At 38.9% G+C, this 15,451-nt stretch overlaps 2 protein-coding genes and 1 long non-coding RNA gene across 6 annotated transcripts; 2 read left to right on the top strand and 1 right to left on the bottom strand.

Annotated features, from left to right (window-relative positions):
* Positions 1 to 79: 79 nt before the first annotated feature.
* On the bottom strand, positions 80 to 8,877 carry LOC108881524 (uncharacterized). Its single transcript, XR_001960632.2, has 3 exons — positions 8,792 to 8,877; positions 4,038 to 4,204; positions 80 to 1,984 (listed from the first exon to the last, which is right to left on the bottom strand). It is a non-coding gene; the product is annotated as an uncharacterized LOC108881524 (long non-coding RNA).
* Positions 4,221 to 7,334, top strand: cmklr2 (chemerin chemokine-like receptor 2). The gene is made up of 3 exons (XM_018673582.2): positions 4,221 to 4,394; positions 5,268 to 5,386; positions 5,498 to 7,334. The coding sequence occupies exon 3, from the start codon at positions 5,532 to 5,534 to the stop codon at positions 6,609 to 6,611; it is 1,080 nt and encodes a 359-aa protein (XP_018529098.1). The 5' UTR covers positions 4,221 to 4,394; positions 5,268 to 5,386; positions 5,498 to 5,531; the 3' UTR covers positions 6,612 to 7,334.
* Positions 7,895 to 15,326, top strand: LOC108881521 (NADH-ubiquinone oxidoreductase 75 kDa subunit, mitochondrial). 4 transcript variants are annotated; one of them, XM_018673575.2, is made up of 19 exons: positions 7,895 to 8,091; positions 8,823 to 8,902; positions 9,260 to 9,357; positions 9,465 to 9,572; positions 9,716 to 9,792; positions 10,079 to 10,160; positions 10,267 to 10,397; positions 10,491 to 10,676; positions 10,765 to 10,899; positions 10,995 to 11,109; positions 11,201 to 11,346; positions 11,437 to 11,565; positions 11,674 to 11,803; positions 11,889 to 12,049; positions 12,151 to 12,305; positions 12,752 to 12,927; positions 13,012 to 13,146; positions 13,301 to 13,373; positions 14,667 to 15,326. In XM_018673575.2, exons 2-19 carry the CDS (start codon positions 8,824 to 8,826, stop codon positions 14,756 to 14,758), a joined length of 2,208 nt encoding a protein of 735 aa, XP_018529091.1. In that variant the 5' UTR covers positions 7,895 to 8,091; position 8,823; the 3' UTR covers positions 14,759 to 15,326. The 4 variants fall into 4 exon arrangements, with proteins under 4 accessions (XP_018529091.1, XP_050927163.1, XP_018529093.1 ...); XM_051071206.1 differs by lacking the exons at positions 9,465 to 9,572; positions 9,716 to 9,792; XM_018673577.2 differs by lacking the exons at positions 7,895 to 8,091; positions 8,823 to 8,902 and having other exon boundaries at positions 9,260 to 9,365.
* Positions 15,327 to 15,451: the final 125 nt, after the last annotated feature.

Below are 15,451 nucleotides of genomic sequence, written 5' to 3'. Positions count from 1 at the left end.
TAGTCGAAAATATTGTTTTGTCAATAGGGCTTTTTCAAAGCCAACATTTCGATTAAATTAAAGTGAATTTGCAAAGAGGGAGTCTTTCTGAGTATTTATTGGAATACAAACATATGCATATGGGTCAGGTTACTCACACAGAGATAAGGTACACTTGTGGTCTGCACAAACAGAGGTGAGAGGTGAACAAAGTTAAACTTGCAGTGTGAGGGCGTGAAGACCAAACTTGGATACATCAAAGTAACATTACAGTAATGTGAAATTTCCACTACATTAAGTGACAGTGTGACACTGAAGCAGCATGCAGTGATACCAGGACCCTGAAACTGAGGCAGCTGAATGGAATTCACACATTATTAACGTCAATATTTGAATCAGTGCTGTCTTCTGAAAAAGGCTGCTACATACACTACTGATCAAAAGTTTTAAAACACCTCCATTTTTCCACTTGTTACAAAAATTTAGTGTACTCTTAAATTAAAGCATAGAACAAACAAATAATGAATATAAATGTATAACTCAAATCGTGACATCTTAAACCTAGTTTACCTGTGAACTTTGGACCATTTAAGGTTTTTCAGTGGTATAGGAGGACCAGTAGTGTATATCTGGGCCAACTGTGATATAATTACTCATATCCTACAAACAGGATGTCTAGTCATCCAGCTGAGATACAGTATGAGGGAGATCTCTGACAGTTATCTACATAACAGTGGCACAAACCCTACATTACATTTATTTAAAGCATATAAAGCCAATTTTGTTCCCTAAACATCAATCAGGCATTTAAGGTCCGCTCCATCCCAGAGCTTCTCCTGTCATTGTAACAGTAAAGTACTAACCCATTAAAAAAATGAAAATACATCTGTGAGAGGAAATATTGAACAGGCATATCCCCCAGGAGACCTGCTAGATGTTTTAAATCAGTGTTAATATAATTAGATGCACATGTGCTTTTCTTGCTCTGACAAATCATAGCTGTTAAAAAATTACTTTGGCACAGGTCAGACAGTCAATATTGACAGTGTGGATTTTTCCAGTGTGGACTGGCATCAGTAGTGGCTGGAGCTGAAATAATTGATTCATTAACTCATTAGTTTCAATTTTGAAAATCATTCAATTGATTAATCCACTTTTTAAAGCAAAAATGTTAAAAACTTTTGTTGGTCTTCTATGTTAATAAACTTAGTAAACTGAAAATTTGGAAGTTTTGGACCATTGGTGAGACAAAACATGCAATTTAAACATGTCAACTGTCAACATGAGCTCTACAAGGTGACTGGTGTTTTTAAAAAAAAAACCAAAAAAAACCCCCAACAATTTTATGACAGTTCATAGAGCAAATGATTAACTGCTTAAGAAAATGACGCAGACAAAATCAGCAGAACAAAATGTCAATAATAATAATGATTATTTGTTGCAGCCATAAAAGTATAATTCCAAAACTTCATTCAAAATTTGGCAATCATATATGTTACATCTACTGCATGGTTTAAAAGTGATTCTGTGTGATGGTTGAGCAAGGGAAAAAAAAAAAAAACAAAGAACAAGAAGTGAACGATCACTGTTCTGAACCCAGTTCATTGAGACAGTACGTGAGGAACACCATGAACGCTGATGTCTAAGTGATATGATTGCTCCATTAAGTTTCCTGGAAAGTCCCAGTGGGGACGCTCAGAGTGTCCTCTGTATTTTGTCTCTTTCTGAGATAGCAGCATATCTTCAAGGAAGACTGTGTCACAGGGGCCATGGACTATAATCAGTACATGGAATGACTTCTAGGTTTGATAATAAGATTATGCAGAACACACACGAGCGAGCACACACACACACACACACACACACACACACACACATTCCCAAAACAGAGCTATTGGAGAATGTGCCAGCTCCCCCCTCAGGGCTGAATGATCCACAGAGGGATGAGATGGTCACTTTGGGTCGCTGGAGATAGAGAGGGCTGAGACAAGGCTGTCTTGGCTATCTGATGATACAAAAAGGGGTGAGTCAGCAGCAGTATCCACATGAACAGCTGAAGTATCTGTTTGGAAAAGGAGCCTCTGCTGTCATTAAATTTAATTAATCTAATACGATCTAATCTACAAAGACAAGCTGATTAAAACTGTGAGATTTAAAAATCAAGAACTGACTGTGATCAGTGGTAATTCATTGCTACACTATCAATGTGTCTGTAAGTAATTTAACTGATTTTCCACTTTCATTTTTAGGAAATGGAGGGGAAATACCACATTGAAATGCAAGGCAGTTGAAATGTTGAACTAATAAAGATGGACAGACTATGCCTCCAACAGTGATGTGACGGCAGGTTTTGTTTTGTTTTAGACAGGTGCTGAGTGAGGTGTGGTCAGAGGAGCAACACAAATTTCACCCCACAGAGAGGAGGGTGGCAGCACTGATCATAGACTCTGGTGCAGACATGTGTCTCTATTTTTCTCTATAATTTGTGATTACGGCAGAAAAGACAGCTGTTTTTTGTATGGACAGCTGCAGAACACACTAACAAACCAACCCAGTATCCCCAGTAATTACATTCATATTGGACATCTTCACAACACACGCTTTACTTCCAATACCAAACGTCAGTACCAGTGTATTTTTATGTATAATGTCCTCTACAGCTCCAGAGGAGCTTTGTAAAGTCTAACTTTGGCTTGAGACTTCTCACTTGTATTTTTAACAGAAAGCCTGTGTTATAAACTGAGGCATGACCCTTTTTTTTTTTTTTTTTTTTTTTTTAAAGTGGACATTTAGCAGGCGGAAAGGCTCTAATTAAGGAAGCTATTAAGTTGTATTATGGGACGTGTAGGATCAAACATTTTAGAACTTGACACACAGGGGACTGAAAGATATATCTCAGCCTCTGTAGCATCCATTTTAGACCATTTGTCTTTTTATTTATCTGTACCTAGTAAGTGGAGAGTCTATTAGATAATCTCTGGAGTACTCTTGTAACCATACCTTAAACATACTCTACCTACCATGCTCAAATATTACATAAATAAATTATCTGAGGGGACACTTTTGATTTTACACATGAAGATTGACCTCTCATGAACAGCTGTATAAAGTTGTCTGTGGCTCTGGAGGAGCTATATCAAGTCATGAGAAAGTAAACCCCCTCTCAACCCAACCAGTGTTAGAGGTTTCTTCCTGTTAAAAGGGAGGTGTTCCTCTTCACTGTCCCCATGTGATTGCTCCTGGTGGGAACTGTTAGATTTCTCTCTATGTTGTAATGTCTTGGATGTATACAATTTGGCACTATATAAATAAAACTGAATTGACCTGGACAATGTCATTAGGGTCATCTCTGAGGTCCTGATTTTACATATCTAAACACAAAATTTGCACTGTACTCAAACTGGAGACATTGATTTTAACAGACAATTGTATTCACAGGCAGAGAGATAATGGTCATGGAAAGTGTAAAAATCAAGCATTTCTGGAGCCATACCTAGAACCAGACCATTCAATGCTGTATCATTTTGAACCATTAATAAAAACACATTTTACAAGCCCCTAAACTTTATAGAAATGCAATAGCAAATAACTGGAGAGCCCCATTTATCATTCCTTAGCTGTGCTGAATATACAAAACGGTGGCTCTGAATGTGAAAGGTTATCATTGAAAAAAATTCAGCTGTTGCAGAATGTTTCATTATCAGTGCTGTGTTTGAGGACAGGGCTTAAATAACACTAGATTTCCCAAAGTTGTTTCAGCTAAGATTTTGCAGTGCAATCAAGCCAGTCTGCACATCCCCACTGGAACCACGGAGGCCTACCACCACGCACCACAACTTTATTATGTTTTAACGACAAGGGAGCAAAGAGGTGCTAAATCAACGAGTTAAATACACTGTAGGAAGAAAGCAAATGCAGAAGTTCAGAGGCAGCTGACAGCACACAAACTGTCTTTCCGCAGGCCCTACCCACCGAAGCAGCTTTTTGGAGGAAAGAAAAAAAATTCACCGTTTGTCAACAAAAAATCTGCAGCATTCAAAACTTTTCCGTTTACTCACTGAGAGGAACAGCGTGCGTTGTGGGTTCACCCCGCTGTTATGAAAGCCAGCCGCAGCTCCTCTGAATGAAAGCATTCTTCTTTCCGTGCGGATGACCAATAACTTTTCTTCATTCTGTGGTCCACGTTTGACGCGTCAGCCAGGCGCACCCACTGCACATCTCAGCCCTGTGTGCACCAAATAACGTTTAGTTTAGTTTGGATGGGCACTCGGAAAGACTGCATATGCAACAGAGGAGAGAGATTTTGCAGCCGAGTGGGAAGTGACAGACGAGGCCGAGGAAAACGGAGCTAAAAGGCTAAAGTTAGCGGTGTTTTGATCCAAGTACTGATAAAGGGCAGGGCGCTGCACTTTTAGGTAAGCGATGCACTCTCTTTTTCAAACTCCAAAGAAAAAAGCCTTCATGTTTATCCCATTAGTCTGCCAGCAGTGTGTATGTGGCACTGACAGAACTATGAAACTATGATAGGTTCTCTTGCTTTATTAGTACAGGCTCTACTTTTTTTTCATTTCTTGACTGTTTCGATTGTGCATCCAGCATTTTATACTATGAGTTTCTAGCCTTTTTGTCTTTGTCACCCTCCAGTATAATGATAAGCTTTCCAGTAAATTAACCACCCTTTTCTCTTTAAGATTTAAATCCTACAAGTAACTGTTGCTCTGTTAGTTAGATATAAAATTTCTTATTGTTTACTGAGATGTTAGTATAGTAGACATACTCCTTATTTCTTTGTTGACTGCACTGATTCTAGATTCAGCATTTTGTCTATGTAACCTTTAACAGTTACTGTCTGGTCTTCTCCACAAATTATGATGGCAAAGTTGCAGATGTCTCTTATTATTTATATTATTTAATATCATATTCTTAATCTTCTTACTTTCTTTTCATGGTATTGGACCCGTAATTCAAGACAGAAGTGGTCAAAGGGACTATCTTGACCTTGATGATAACAGTAATATTCCAGATATGTGCAGAGATGTAACCTTTCACTCAGATTTATTAGCCGATCAAAGCCTTGGAATAGTTGAACAATGAGATACGTGTGTTTAAAAAAAAATCATCCAGACATTAACATTGTGCAATTATGTAACAGTGCAGTGTTTGTCTGTTCGTCCATGTTCAGTTACAGAACTAACAATATGATTCATACTACGAGGGTTCTTTCTGTCTCATCTGTGGGGCATCTCACATTTGTTGATACAAATGGATGTTGACATGATGTTCCTTAGTTTCTCAGGACACACCCAGTCCTAGCCTCAACACAGCAGATAAATGATTGGAAAGAGGGGCAGGACAAACAACTGGATCTTTCTGGAAAACAGTCAAGCATAATCATCAAGATTGTGAGGTAAGAGCTTGTGTTATGGGTTGATTATAACACATAGGGATTTTTTAAGTTACTGTGTTTGTTGACCACCCTGTAGGAATGCATCTTATCATAAGGTTTTCCTCCTCACAGATAACTTCAGCATAGAGTTTTCATCCTTGCAACAATGGCTGAATCCAGCGAGGACTATGGGAACTACAGCTATGAATATTACCTGGAGTATGGCGACTTGGAAGATATTAAAGTTGAGCACAAGCAGAAGGAAACTATGCATATTATCTCAGTGGTTATCTATATTATCTCCTTTGTGCTTGGTTTGATTGGAAATGGAACTGTTATTTGGGTGACAGCATTTAAAAGCAAGAAGACTGTCAACAGTGTGTGGTTGCTCAATCTGGCCATGGCAGACTTTGTGTTTGTGCTTTTCCTACCCTTCTACATTGATTACATACTGCGGGACTTCCACTGGGACTTTGGTGTGGCCATGTGCAAGATTAACTCATTTGTGTCAGTGATGAACATGTATGCCAGTGTGCTCTTTCTCACGGTGCTCAGCATAGACAGGTACGTTTCTCTGGTCCACCTCAACTGGTCTCAGAGGTACCGCACCGTAGAGAGGGCCTGGGTTGTATGTAGCTGCATATGGGCAGTAGCTGGAGCCTTGAGCTGCCCTGCGCTGATTTTCCGTGACACCATGCGCTTACATGACAAGGTGGTGTGCTTCAATAACTTCCACGCACAGGACGGACATACAGCAGCCATGAGACACATTATAATAGTGGCCATACGTACCACTGTGGGCTTCCTTCTGCCATTTACTGCCATATGTGTGACAGGCATACTTCTGACAGTCAAAGTGAATCAATCTGGGGGAGCAGTTCGCTTGTCAAGCTTCTCCAAAACAGTCACTGCAGTAATTCTGGCCTTCTTTTTATGCTGGGCACCTTTTCATACTTTTAGCTTAATGGAGTTATCAATACATTCCTCCTTATACCTACACAACATACTGAAAGCTGGCTTTCCTCTCGCCACCAGCTTAGGCTTTTTTAACAGCTGTATTAACCCCCTGCTGTATATGCTACTGGGAAAAAAAGTACGCCATATCCTGAAGCGTGCTTGCCTGGACATAACTAAGAGTTCACTAAGAGAGCTCAGCCAGTCTGTCTCTGCCACTGAGGTGGAGTCTGTGCCAGGACTTCATCGGGACAGTGTCCCAGAGGAGCCTGTGGAGTCATCAGCTCTATGATTGCAACCACCCTCAGACTCTTGTAGTCATCCATGAAAAACATGAGGGTGGCTGGCTATTACTTAAGCATAAATATGGAAGATTATCATACCCAATTCTTTCCAGCTGTAGTGTTAAGATTTTCCTATTTTGTTTCATTTGGATGGAGGCATGCCACTTCAGCTGACAATTACTATCAGTGGAAAAACTGAAGGAAACTGTGCATAATGTGCACACAGAGATTGTATTTTTCCATTTATTTTTCATTTGTATAACCAGAATGATATCTGGAGAAACAGAGCTGAAATAGTTGATAATACTGATAATCAATTACTTGTTTAAATCATTTTTAAAATAAAAATGCCTACCATTCTCTGGTTCCAGTTTCTGGACTGTGGGGATTTGCTGCTTTTCTTTGTCATCTATGACAGTAAATGACTGAATTAACAATTTGCAGATGTCTCTTTGGGTCGTGGAAATTGAGATGTTTTTCACTATAATTTTTTAAATAATTAAATATGCATCTACATATTATTTTTTTATTGTACTCTTTTGAACTAAGGGCATCAGCTCTGATTGTAGTCTAACTTTATTATGTTTTATACAGTTTAATATTGGCTGCTAGAGTCACCTATTAATGTATTGATTTTTTAACTAGATGAGAGTTGTATAAATGTTTTAATCTAATATATTCCAAGTATAGTATATATCTAAATAAAATTGTTCTTCTGAGCACATACTGTACTTTGCTTGAATGTTTTTGTATTTTGTGATTTGATGTTAACAAGGTGGTAACCTCATTAGAAAGAAAACTTTTTGTTTTTTTGTACACAGGCTAGATTTCCAGGATGATTTACACATTCTCAGTAACTATGGACAAGGCTGAGGTGAATCAAGATGTGTAAGCTATTTCCTTTCCATTTCCTCAGGGTCTGTTTACAAGTTAAGTCATGTCCTGTTTGGTGAACTCTGACTTGTAAGGATTACACGTAGAGTAACATCCTGTTATAGATTGCTGTTAAATCTCTGTAACTTGTGTGAATATATAGACATGAATATATAAGAAAACATTTTACTCATCTTTAACAAATTACGAAGCCCCTGTGGCACTTTATGTACAACTAAACAGGACATCTGACCCTCCTTATTTTTCCATAAGTAGTCTTTAAATGGCAGATTAAAGGATGAAAATGATCCACATTTGTATCTGAAGCAAGGACTGAATCGGAGGGAATGCTGTTACTGCCATATCACCCCTCACTGTCACAATAAAGTGTAGCGGAGTATCTGGAGAGGAGGATACATTATTTTGCCTGATAGGTTGTCTGCTTGAAAACCTGTACGATTAGTTTAGTCAGTACTTAGTCAGAAGAGTAGCCCAGGTCTCCTGTTTGGATTATGGTATACAGGATTACTTAATCCGTGACGCAGCAGAATATCAAAACAGTGCGCAATCTGCGTCGCCGGCAGTCTCACGAGGACAAACACTGACAGTGGCAAGGTACGTAACTGATCACCGCAGGAAATAATTATCTACTTTACTTTGTAACGTTAGACAATTTATAGTGTGGACGCCACCGTCACAAAAAGGTTTGCAATGGGGCGTGAAGTCTGGATTATTTAGTGAAGTTAGTCGGTTGACGTTTGTTACCTTAGCTTGTTTATAGCAAGCTATGCTAAATTATAGGGTTTAGATTAAACGTAACAAACGTCAAAACACCACTAAACGCCCCGCAAGATAGTAATTAATGAATTGCGATAGAATACAACAGTGTCGCGTGCCATCACAGTTGAATTAACGGTTATATCATCCTTTGTTACCGTTAACTTTAGCTGGGCATATTATTTGGGCATTAACATTGCCTACAGTTTGTTGGCTGTTTCGAGAAATTTCCTACGTTTTGTGGGCTGTCAAAACATGTAGCGCTTATTTATACTTGAGGGCGTTAATACAGCGCACCTTGAACTGCATGAACACGACAAACATGTTCCTTTTAAAATATGTCGCAGTATAATTCGGCTACCCCTCCAGCCAGCAGCCATAGTGATAAGTAGCTAGCTAACAGTTATTTCTGCTCTTGTTTTGGTTGTCACGTGTGGGCTGTACCGTTCTCTAGGTTTAAAATTACGCACAAACTTTGAATATCATAAAGCCTTGTCCACACCTGATAAAAACTGTCAGTCAGAGAGCTAGACCTTACATATGATGTCGCCTCTCTGCCTCTCCTCCAGCATGTTGCGTTTGCCTGTGGTGAGTCGGAGTCTCTTTCCAGCAGCTATAACCAAAGGGGGTGCGGCTACAACTAACAATGGTAATAGTATGCCACTTCATCGCCTGATCAATCGATCATGGATTTGTTGCGCACAGCATGTCTCTTGTATATATGCAGAATAGCCATTTTGTATGTTGTGTGCAAGAACTGAATATCTTAATGCTTAGCACCTTTGTCACTTTGTTCCACTGATGGATTATAGGCAGGATTACAGATTTGCCAGCTACCACGTTGGGTGACTCAATTTAGCCAACAGCAATCTGTGTCACTAATTTGCCTTCAGTAGGAAATATCAGTAATTCATTATACTGGCAAAAATAATAAATGATGTGAGTGATTCCTCTTTTATTGATGACAGTAGCAGTGACAGTAAATATTTTCTGTCTTTGCTTGAAGCCCGCACAGCTACAGCAACAGCAGCTGCCAGTAACCTTGTGGAGGTGTTTGTGGATGGACAACCTGTCATGGTGGAGCCAGGAACCACTGTGTTACAGGTAACATGGTAAATTAATGCCTGCTGTTATATACAGTAAGACAGTTTAATTCCTGACATCTTGAGTCATAATATCAGATTTAACATTGTGGCTTTATTCTATAACAGGCATGTGAGAAAGTAGGCATGCAAATTCCTCGCTTCTGCTATCATGAGCGCCTGTCAGTTGCTGGAAACTGTCGCATGTGTCTTGTGGAGATAGAGAAGGTTCCTAAGGTATGTTGAAGGCTGCACATTTGTTTTGTTGCCATTCTAGAAAGCTATGCATACCTGTCAGTCTTGTATTACTTTCCCTAATTTTACTGGAACAGTGATACCTTCTTAAAATAATTAGGAATCATTTTTCATGTACCTCCTAGCCAGTGGCAGCATGTGCTATGCCTGTTATGAAGGGCTGGAACATTTTAACCAACTCTGACAAAACAAGGAAGGCCAGGTAGGATTAAACTCATAACTAAAAATCATTGTAGATATGTGGTGCACTGATTGTTTGTGTTGTAGAGTTAATAATGCTCTGTAATTAGATCTGTCTGATGACCAGGGTTTTTAACTGAAGTTTCATATTAAACCCACTTTTATGTTGTAGGATAGTGGTTGCCTATATTTCTATTAAATTAGCTCTCCCTAAAAATAGTGTTAATATTCCCTCATATTTAAGTAGCCTGACACAATGTTATGTAAAACTGTTATTATGTATTATTATTATGTTTAATTTTACACAGAGAGGGTGTGATGGAGTTTCTTCTGGCTAATCACCCATTAGACTGTCCAATTTGTGATCAAGGAGGAGAGTGTGATCTACAGGTAAATCAAAGACAATTATGTTTTCGTTTCTGTTAGTGTGTGTGTATATGACACACATTTAAAATAATCGTCTGATTAATACAAGTTAATATGATTTTGTCTGAAGGATCAGTCCATGCAGTTTGGCAGCGACAGGAGTCGCTTCACAGAGAGCAAAAGAGCTGTGGAAGACAAAAACATTGGCCCACTCATCAAAACAATCATGACTCGCTGTATCCAGTGCACTCGCTGTGTGCGGTGAGTCACACTTCAATATCATGAGTAAAACAATTTATCATACAGATTTAGAATATGAAAATGAGTAAATGTTTTGCTTTTTACTCACTACAGTTTTGCCAGTGAGATTGCTGGGGTGGAGGACTTGGGCACCACTGGCAGAGGCAATGACCTTCAGATTGGGACCTATGTGGAGAAGATGTTCATGTCAGAGTTATCTGGGAATGTTATTGATATATGCCCAGTGGGAGCACTGACCTCTAAACCATATGCATTTACTGCTCGCCCTTGGGAAACCAGGTTCTTCAATTGTGCTCTATATTTTGCTTAACTTACAAAGGCCCAAATTGTGTATTCTTCTTCATTTCTTCTTTTTGGTTTTCTACAGGAAGACTGAATCCATTGATGTTCTGGATGCTGTGGGTAGTAATATTGTGGTGAGCACTCGCGGTGGTGAGGTGATGAGAATCCTGCCCCGTCTTAATGAGGATATTAATGAGGAGTGGATCTCGGACAAAACCAGGTTCCTTTCATATCGCATAAAATTTGTGTCACAGATTAGCTGTGTATATGATGTTAGCATTATTGCTGAACTCTTCCTCACTTCCATCCTGACAGGTTTGCTTATGATGGACTCAAGAGGCAGAGGCTTACACAGCCAATGGTAAAAAATGAGTCTGGGCAGCTGGTTCCCACAACCTGGGAAGATGTGCTGACTCGAGTTGCTGGAGCAGTATGTAATTTATGATGAAATTTCCTTCTCTAACGGTGTATGATCATTTGCAGCCATTCACAGTACTAAATGCATCTGTTTCATTTTACAGTTGCAGGGAGTTAAGGGAAATGATGTAGCTGCTGTTGTCGGAGGCTTGGTGGATGCAGAGGCTCTCATTTCCCTGAAAGACTTGCTGAACTGTTTGAATAGTGATAACCTGTGCACTGAGGAGGTGTTCCCCATGGCAGGAGCTGGGTAAGATCATACAAAGAGAAAAACTGAGGACACTGCACAGCTAGCTGAACAAGTACTGATAACAGGTTTCTTTTTTTGACCCTGGCTTAGATCTGACCTGCGTTCAAACTATCTTCTAAATACTGGGATTGCTGGCATTGAAGAAGCTGACGTGCTGCTTCTGGTAGGCACCAACCCACGCTATGAGGCGCCTCTTTTCAATGCAAGAATCAGAAAAGGGTAAGTTGAATGCAGTATCTCTGGTTATTGAACAACACTGAAATTGCAAATCTGTGGGTCGCTGAACAAAAGTGCATGTTTAATATGAAGTTGTTACCTCTACTTTAGCTGGCTTCACAATGAGTTGCAAGTGGCTCTTGTTGGAAAGGAAGTGGACTTAAGTTATACCTATGACCATCTTGGGGAGTCTGCCAAGGCTCTTCAAGAAATTGCATCTGGAACTCATCCGTTCTCCCAGGTAACACTTTGAGTTATGCAATGAGTGTTATCAGTCAACTGAAATGCCTATTTATAATTTTAGTATATTTTATCTCCTCTTGCAGGTCTTGGCTAAAGCAAAGCATCCTGTTGTTGTGGTTGGTAGCAGTTGCCTGCAGAGAGAGGATGGAGCTGCAATAATGGCGGCCGTATCAACCATTGCTCAGAATGCTCGTGTCAGCAGTGGAGTGGAGGAAACCTGGAAGGTTCTCAATGTGCTTCACAGGTCATTGTCTTTGGAAAATTAGAGGGAAGGCTTCCAGTAACAGGGCAGTGTTCAAGGGGGGGTTTACCATAATATATGTGCCTTTGTGCCTGTGTCTTCAGGGTTGCCAGTCAGGTGGCTGCACTGGATCTTGGTTACAAGCCAGGAGTGGACACTATCAGGAAGAATCCACCCAAAGTTCTGTTCCTACTTGGAGCTGATGCTGACTGCATTACTCGCCAAGACCTCCCCAAGGATAGTTTCATAATTTATCAAGGTCAGCTATTTCCCTGCACAGCAGCATAAGATCCTCCATAGAATCTCAAATTTACATTAATTTATGTATGGCATTGGAGAAAAGCAATTCCTGACATATAATTGTTTTGCATGTATAGAAAAGTGACAAAAACATTCTGAGTAAATGAGCAAAGAAACCCAGTTAATATGGTGCCTTCCATACAGTGCACAAGATATAACTAAAAGGTATGTTGAGTAATTGTAACAGATTTCAAAGCAGTCAAACACCCATGGGTGAGGTGTGTATTGCACAGCACTCTGCACCATCATTAATATTAAGTGAATTAATGGCATCAAATTTATTCTTTTCGTGTAGAAAAACACCTTACTAAGCTATTTTATGTGGATTTTTGAGTTCATTTGTCACACTTCTATGCATGTTCATGTTAAGGGTTAATTTCAGTGCTCTGTGCCATAACTGCTCAGGTCACCATGGCGATGTTGGCGCACCAATGGCTGATATCATACTTCCCGGAGCTGCATATACTGAGAAATGTAGCACCTATGTGAACACTGAGGGCCGTGCCCAGCAGACCAGGGTGGCAGTGTCTCCTCCAGGCATGGCCAGAGAGGACTGGAAGATCATCAGAGCAATTTCTGAGGTGGACTACAATACAAAATAATCATGTTATATTAAGCAAAAACAAATAAGACTAAATTCTGTATATTTTCCATTCTTACCTAAGCTTGTCGGAGTGACTCTGCCCTATGATACTCTTGACGAAGTGCGTGACAGACTGGCAGAGGTTTCCCCAAATCTGGTGCGATACGATGATGTTGAGGAGGCCAACTACTTTAAGCAGGCCAATGAACTGTCTAAGGTCAGCTGTTATTTTCCTCCAGCATGTGTTTAGTTGGTGATAGGGAGGAACTAATAAAGCTTTATTTAAATGTTAGCTTGTACAGTTACTGTTATCTCAGTTCATTTCATACTGTTCTCTCTGACAATGGTGATATCTGCCTTATCTCTTTCAGGCAGTGAACCAGGCTGTCCTAACTGAACCCTTAGTCCCTCCACAGCTTACTGTAAAGGACTTTTATATGACAGGTGGGTCTCTGGTACTTAAGTGTTTCTCCCAGTCTTTATATTATTTTCATTCCAAAATCCTCCAGGCAACCGTGGAAAGCAGTGTTTTATCAATTCACGAATTATATCATTTTTGTACTTCTAATGCCAAATATTGTAACATTACATGAGCTTTTTTCCCTCCCAAATGAATAAAAAAATCAACACAATTTTAACAAAAGTTTCACATTATCACTAAAAAAAAGTAATAATTTAAGGTGTTCTTTTTACAGTCATCAGAAGAAGGGTTCTTTTAGTTTCATTTGGATTATAACCCCAAATCCAGCTCTCCATGTTGAGCAAACTATTGAATAACATTAAGCTGTATTAACTGCTGTGTTTCCTATTGAAGAAGGAGTTTTATTTCTGTAGTTGTTAAGAAGGCAAGCAATCCACAGCACACCCACATTATGTAATATTATGTAGGCGAGCACAGATTGTACATAATCTTCTTGTGTTTGTATGAAAAATATTTATTTGCCATGGACATTGTTAATGGGTAACGTTTAAAATCACTGTTTTTAAAAGAAAAAATTTGAATTAACTAGTTGTTTTTATTCAGATTGAGCTCTTAATCAGATTAATACAGGAACAAAAGGCTCCCTTTTAAAGCAGCTATTGTGATAGAATAGTTGGATCCAGATTATATTGCCCTTATTTCAGAGAGGCAGAAAGTTTCATTTGAATAGCCAGAAAACATTTGATTGGTAGAGAGCAAATTTCATTGGCATCTGCAAAATTGCAAAATCTTAAATCTCCACCACATTCACACATCATTCTTCACATTATATTTAGAAATTACACATTTTGCAATGATTGTGTGATGATATAATGTTGTAGTAATAGAAAAATTATATATTTAAAATTTATTCATTACAGTTTTTCCCTAGCATTAGAATTTGTAATCACTACATTTTACAGCCGTGTTTATGTTAATTTGTGGTGCCACGTCTATGGATTTGAGGTGACATGAACAAAATGCTCCTTAGTTGAAAGTTGGTTGTCTGGGATTTCTTTTTTAATGACTAATTTAACTGATTCTACAAAACAAAAAATTACTGGCATACTGTCCCAAATTGTATTGTGTTATCTGTATGTTGGTGTTACACACTTGACATAAAACACTTGACATGTTCATCCTTAAAAAATTGAATAATGGCACTGCAACACCAAACTGCACTAAAGCACCATCTTTACATCTTTACATTACGAAGTAAATTTTTGGTCTTCACAGCTGTGAAAATTTAAAATCTGCTTTCAATCTTTTACCCACAGATCCAATAAGCAGAGCCTCCCAGACGATGGCCAAGTGTGTGAAAGCTGTCACAGAGGGAGCACAAGCTGTGGATGAGCCAGCCATATGCTAACACATACAATGGATAGCCATCCAATTCTTGATTTAAAAAAAAGAAGAAATATACGCACAATTCCACTATTTGCACATTCCTAGAAACATTTGTTTGCACTTGTGTTTTACTATGGTAGATACTTAACTATAGTAGATGCCTCATTTATGCACATTATGGAATGAATTGACCTTACTAACCTGCAGAAATATGTTCGTGCATTACTTTCCCAGTGAAAATGTAAGCTTAGGTTTAATAAATCTCCAGAGATGCACCCCAGACAGTTTATGTTTACACCTGTTGGATCCTTGATATTTTAGTAGATGTGACCAAAGATTTAAAGTCTTAATCCTCCAAGAGTAAATCCAGCATCTTGTCTTCCTGTAAAATTCCAAATATTGAAAGTGTTAAGATTATATTTTCCTAAAGGTATATGGAGTACATAGTATTATAAGCATAGCTATTTGTAAGTGTGACATTTAATAAATCAGTTTTCCATAGTAAGCCTAATGAATCTCTGGAAATCTATTTAAGTTTGTGCACCTATTTAAAATGATGTTTAAAGTATTAAAAGTATGTACTGCTGCTATGGATGCCACTTTGCTGTTTTGGTGTTATACCGACTACACTTTTCTATTCTCGAGCTCCGGTATCTAATTGGCACATGGTCCATCCATCAGTGAACAGCCGGCAACAGTGTGGCAGCAGGGCTGA

Source organism: Lates calcarifer, linkage group LG1 (genome assembly GCF_001640805.2).
Source record: "Lates calcarifer isolate ASB-BC8 linkage group LG1, TLL_Latcal_v3, whole genome shotgun sequence".
Taxonomy (NCBI): Eukaryota; Metazoa; Chordata; class Actinopteri; family Centropomidae; genus Lates; species Lates calcarifer.
This window is presented reverse-complemented; position numbering and strand designations above follow the sequence as displayed.